This window comes from Panthera onca, chromosome A2, assembly GCF_046562875.1.
Source record: "Panthera onca isolate mPanOnc1 chromosome A2, mPanOnc1 haplotype 2, whole genome shotgun sequence".
NCBI lineage: Eukaryota > Metazoa > Chordata > Mammalia > Carnivora > Felidae > Panthera > Panthera onca.
In genome coordinates, this window is record NC_138340.1 from 133,202,871 (window position 1) to 133,208,870 (window position 6,000).

The following is a 6,000-nucleotide window of genomic DNA, read 5'->3' on the forward strand; positions in this document are numbered from 1 at the left end:
TTACAGCCTGTATGACTCTGGGCAAATGTTCTCAATTTTCTCTACGTCTATATTGGTAAAATATGGATAATACCAGGGCTGCCTCTTGAGAGTATTATTAAAATTAAGTGAATTAATATTTGGAAAAAGCCTTAAATAGAGATCAGTACAAAGTATCTAAAATAGTTTTTTAAAAAAAATAATCAAAACATTTTCTCTAAGATACCATATTTCTTAATATGAAAATAAATAATTTTCCTTTATTTATGCTAGGCTTCCCATTCTATGAAAGACAACCACTCATACCTATTAGTTACAGAAATCACATTTTGTTGTAGAAGATAGGCTAGAAAGGAGTATTTGATCTATTTACAGCTAAGAACTTTCATTTTTTCATTTTGTTTGCTAAAAATACAAAGGGGGTTTAACAGACTTAAATTGATCTGTGAATCTTGTTGGCTAAAATAGGAATTTGGACAGATCCTATTCTGGGCTTAGGGCTTCTTATTTCTGTATGACAACTGTCATCATCTAAAATCAGGAAGGGATTTTCATTTGCCAACAAATAGGGACATCCTGTGAGTAGCAATGAGCTGTTTAGTTTGGAATTATTCTGAAGGCTGTTGATTTCTTACTCATCACATTCAGTCTCTCCCTCCTGATTGTTGGCTTCTTCTCCCTCTCCCTCTCTCTTTCTCCCTCCCTATCGGCAGGGCTGGGCTCCCCTTCTTTTGAATCAGCCATTAAAACTTTTTATTTCATTCTGTTACCAGATCTTGTTAATGCCTCCTCCTTAGCCATATAATCAATCCCATATCTCTAGCTAACAACAAGATTTGATTTGGATTTCTCTTTATTTAACTCTCAAGGTCTGAAAATTCACTCATCTGTCTCTTATTTTACTTTAACCTAAGAACAGCCACATAACCTAAGAAAAGCCATAAGAAAAAGCCACCTAAGAAAAGCCACAGTCATTTTTGAGAAAGGATTGGTATCTTGAACCTATGGAGAACTTCTACAAATTAGTAAAAGCACAACTTAATAGAAAAATGAGGGGAAAACATGAACATCCTGAACACGTGTTTCAAAGAGACCGCATGAATGGCCAAACATGAAAAGATGTCCCAACTTACTAGTAAGTAAGTAAATACAAAGTAAAACCACCATGAGATGTTGTTTCGCACTCACCTAATGGGCATATATGAAAGTATGACAGTTCCCAAGATTGGTGAGGATGCAGACAGTGAGCATTCTCAAACTTGGTTTGTGCGAGTAAACTCTGGAGCAATCGCTTTGGACAACCCGTTTGCATATCCCATGAGCCAGCAGTTCTGCTAGTTATATATCATGTATGTTCTCAGACACTTGCACAAAACCATTCCCAACAGTGATGTTTGGAGTAGCAGAAACACTGGAAATGACAAAGATATTCATAAATAGTACAGATAAATAAATTATGGCATATTAAATCAATTGGGATACTCAACACCTGGAAAATAAGTGAACTATAGTGACATGAATCAGTGACGGGAAATCTGAAACAAAGTGTTGAGCAAAAAATGCTACTCACAGGAATTCATAAGGTATCATTTCCCTTCTGATCGGCTATGTAGGGATGTTTACACATTCACTGTTGCAAAAAGTACAATGGTAAGTAAGGGAAAGATTGAGTCAAAACTCAAGACATTGATCATATCTCAGGAGAGGAAAATATAGTTATTAGAAAGGGACTAAAGGAGGCTTCAAAGATATAACCCTCTACTTCTGAGTCTAGGTGGGATGACCATTCTTTCCCCCCTTTAAAATCGATAGATCCTTGGGGCGCCTGGGTGGCTCAGTCGGTTGAGCGTCCGACTTCAGCTCAGGTCACGATCTCGCGGTCTGCGAGTTCGAGCCCCACGTCAGGCTCTGGGCTGATGGCTCAGAGCCTGGAGCCTGCTTCCGATTCTGTGTCTCCCTCTCTCTCTGCCCCTCCCCCGTTCATGCTGTGTTTCTCTCTGTCTCAAAAATAAATAAAATGTTAAAAAAAAATAAAAAATAAATAAAATCGATAGATCCATTACAGATAGTTTGATGTATGGTGTAGTTTATGATTAATACATAAATAATCTAATGATCAGTAATATTCTTAGGGTTTTCATAATACTCAGTTAAATGTTCTTCAATGTCAAGTGAGTTTTGTAGGTTCCTCTTTCAGCTTTGAAATACAAGCTTTCCCCAGCAGAATAGAAAGTTAAGGTCAGTGCTTCCGATTCTGTGTCTCCCTCTCTCTCTGCCCCTCCCCTGTTCATGCTCTCTCTCTGTCTCAAAAATAAATAAACGTTAAAAAAAAAAAATTTAAAAAAAGAAAGTTAAGGTCAGAAATGTTACGAGTGGTTAAATAGGAGTATTTGTCTGAAGGCATACTGAATAGAACTGGCTTAGTGCCAGTTAAACACTAGTTTCTTAATATCATAATAATCTAGCTCGTTAGCTCTTTAGAACATTTCAAGTACCTTATACATCATGATGTACTCAATAATATACTGAATGTATCCTATTGAATTTTTTTTTCCTTCCAATTTTGGAGCAGGTGGGTGGAGCAGTCAAATTTCTACTTCTAAAGGACTTTACTGTCACAGAATTGTTTGAGCCTCTGTTATAGAAAGCAGTAGCATATAGGGACGATGGGTAAGAGACACAGAGAAGCGGAACCTAGGACCAGGACCACGGCAAAATGTATGAAGGTGACATAAAATCTAACCTGTGAGCACGCAGCAGTATACACAACAATGATCTGTTTTTTTTTGTTTTTTGTTTTTTTTTTTCCTGAATGCAATACCTACGTCTCAAGATTCCTCCTCGAAAATTTAACTTAAGTTTCTTTGTGAGCTTCCAGCCCCCGGAAAGACTTCTAGGAGTGCCTGTCACTGCGTTCCGGATTCCTTATTTTGATCAATTCTTATTAATTCTGTCCGTTGCTGACTTATGTAATTGTGTTCATTCTTTCTCTCATATGTGTTCCCTTCCCAACTGAAAATGAAGATTGCTGTGTCCACTGTATCCTGGCCTGCTTGTTCTGTGAATTCCTGACCCTCTGCAATATTGTCCTGGGCCAAGCTTCGTGTGGCATCTGCACCTCAGAAGCCTGCTGCTGTTGCTGTGGAGATGAAATGGGAGATGACTGTAACTGCCCTTGTGACATGGATTGTGGCATCATGGATGCCTGTTGTGAATCATCAGACTGTTTGGAAATCTGTATGGAATGCTGTGGAATTTGTTTTCCTTCATAGATATTTATCTTCTGTTGTGTTAAAACTGGAGAGTTTTAAGATTTTTCTTTTAAGGGGGCAGAAAAGCCCATGGTAAGATTCTCATGAAGCAAGCCAGTATTTGCACTGTTAACTCATTAAGTAATCTCTGAAAGCCTTCTCTAACCAAATCTACGTGGTTTAATATGTGAAATTTTAACTACTTGTAAACTTCATAGGTTACAATGACTGAGGGACATTTTGACCAAAAAAAAAAAAAAAAAAAAGCTAAATGTCTCCTCCTTTTATACACATTTCTATTTCTTTTAACAATTCCTAGGAGCCTCTTGCTCCAAATGTATTATTTCTCTGTGGGTATTTAAACCAGACAGTTTATTTTTGATGTTTATCTCTCCATGGTTCAAAGTAAGCATTTCTTTCCTTTCAAGTGAACTTTGGGAAACAAACCCACACCGTAGTTGGGCGCCCCGTGCTAATCTCCGTGCTCTGTTCTCACTTTCTCCACTTGTTCAACAGACATTGAGCTCCTCCTGTGTATAATCGCCTGCTCAGATGCAGAGACGGATGCCATTCAACTCTCATCTAGAGGAGTGTACAGTTTAACAGAGCAAAGAGACCTGTACAGTATGAACCATTCCTCAAGGCATACTGAAGTGAGGATTATGCACGAGAAAGACTGAAAAGGCCCTAGGAATACACAGAGAACAGCTCTTGTCTACTGGAATATGCACAAGGCCTCAAGGAAAAGATGGTGTTTGAAGAGGCCTTTTAGGATGAGTGATCCATCTGTGGCTTGAATGAATTAGATTTAGGACCAAGTTTTAGGTGGGGAGCCTGAACTGTGTCTGTCCTGAAGCAGTTGAAAGAAAAATGCCTTAAGTATGTATTTTCTTTAGTTGCAGGAATACAGCTTTTTTTTTTAAGACTATCAAATTTAACTAAAATTACACAATAACTTTTTACACATAATTTAAATGTGATAAAGTTTTTGGCAAGAACATAATGATTTATTAAAATAGCTCTATTTTATGAAGAACGTGGAATGCTTTTGACAAATTGCATTTAAATTAGGTGATTTTTTTAATACTAAAATCCCAGTATTCTGATTTTGATTTATTCAAAATGTTTGTTTTCTTTTTTTAATTTTTTAAGAGCTTTAAGTCTCTTTATAGGGAAGGAAGGTTGTTTGTTTTGCTTCATAACCAATGTTATATTTTATAAACACAGCTCATCTTAAATGTAAACCATTCCTTCCAAAGCCGTGGGAAACTTGACGTCCACTACTGTGACCAGATTTCACTATTGCAATTTTATGTTAAATTAAACCAACAGGACAGGTTATGAAGATGCTGCAAGAGTAAAGAAATAAGTCAATTATGAGACTAAGTACATAGTAAGACGTAGAAACTTCATGTAGCCCAGATGAAAGGGGGAGTACATTTCCATACTATGTGCTTTCCTACTAAATCTGGTCTCCGCAAAATTGTAGTTTGGTTTGAGTTAATGTAATTCCTCATAGAAATTCTGAAAGCGCACTTTTGGATTAATAGTTATTTTCAGTTCTTCTAGTTGAAATTCAAACTCATGATAAAAACAAATGCATTTTTTTTTAGGAAGCCTTTAACAAACCTACCCTTTTCAGAAAGGTTTTAAACCTCAAGCATAGGAATGTCACCTACAGTTTTTCCTTTGAGATAAAACCTAGTTCTACTTCTGTCATTACTGAAAGGACTTAAAAAGTCGGCAAACTCTTGAATCCCCTTTTCAGTGCTATGTGCGTGTGTATACACACACACAACCTTTAAATTGTCGGGTTTAAATAGAATTCTAGGAAACAGCTGTCTTTCTCTTGTCTCAAGAGTGTCTTTCATTTGTTACATTAAATATAAGAACATCTTTGTACTATTTCATAGTAACCAGAATCTGAATATTTACATATACCCAATGTTAACTTATGCGTATATATTAGGATATAAGAATATCATCTGTGTATTGATATGTAAAGCCTTCTAATGACCTAGAATTGTTAAAATGTCACTTTTTATCATGCAAAATTTTTCAACCAAGTGGTTTATCTAATATTTAAGTATATTCTGCCCCTATTTGCAATGAAAATATTAGCACTTTTAAAGTAATGTTTTTCCTTAACAGAGAACATTAATTGATAGCAGAATTTTATTTTCCTATTTATGTTCACAGGACTTTTCCTCTATTGTCTACTCCAGTCATGCCATAAAGTGTCTTGTATGATTTTTAAAAATGAAAAAAAAAAACAAAAGTAGGAAAATGTGAAAATAGTTTTAAATATATGTTAGAATTTCTGTTTGTAAAATGTTTTGTTGAATTACATGGCCATCATGACTAAGTGCTACAGTGTACAGTTATAGATTTGGTCTCTTTTCAAATGTGGAAACTTAACCTGAAATATTTTTAAACTGGACCTGTATTATCCTGAATACATTATTTGAAATAAAAAAAAATTCTCTATTGGGCTTTAGCATATTTCCTATCTAATTGTTATACTGATATTTGAATTAATTCAACTATAGTTTAAAACTTGAGACTTTTCTTTGTTACTTCCCTTTCTGAAGATTTCATATTTCCTTATGTAAATCACATGACTCACGCTCATAAATGAACTATGAAAGATTCAGATCAGTTTATACCACAAATCATAGTTAATACGGTATTTTAAAACATAGTCTTAGGTAAATGCTTGTTATAAGTTGGGAAATAATTCCGAAGTAAATAAGTGGAAAAAAAGGTCATT

General features: G+C 35.4%; 1 protein-coding gene across 2 annotated transcripts in view; it reads left to right on the forward strand.

Moving 5' to 3' along the window:
- MDFIC (MyoD family inhibitor domain containing) overlaps nt 1-5,727 on the forward strand; it is an 88,200-nt gene extending 82,473 nt beyond the window's left edge. For both annotated transcript variants that reach the window (XM_060632942.3, XM_060632943.3), the window contains exon 5: nt 3,004-5,727. In XM_060632942.3, coding sequence (XP_060488925.1) covers nt 3,004-3,251 — 248 coding nt within the window. In that variant the 3' untranslated portion in view covers nt 3,252-5,727. The remainder of the gene's footprint in view (nt 1-3,003) is intronic.
- The last annotated feature ends 273 nt before the right edge of the window (nt 5,728-6,000 follow it).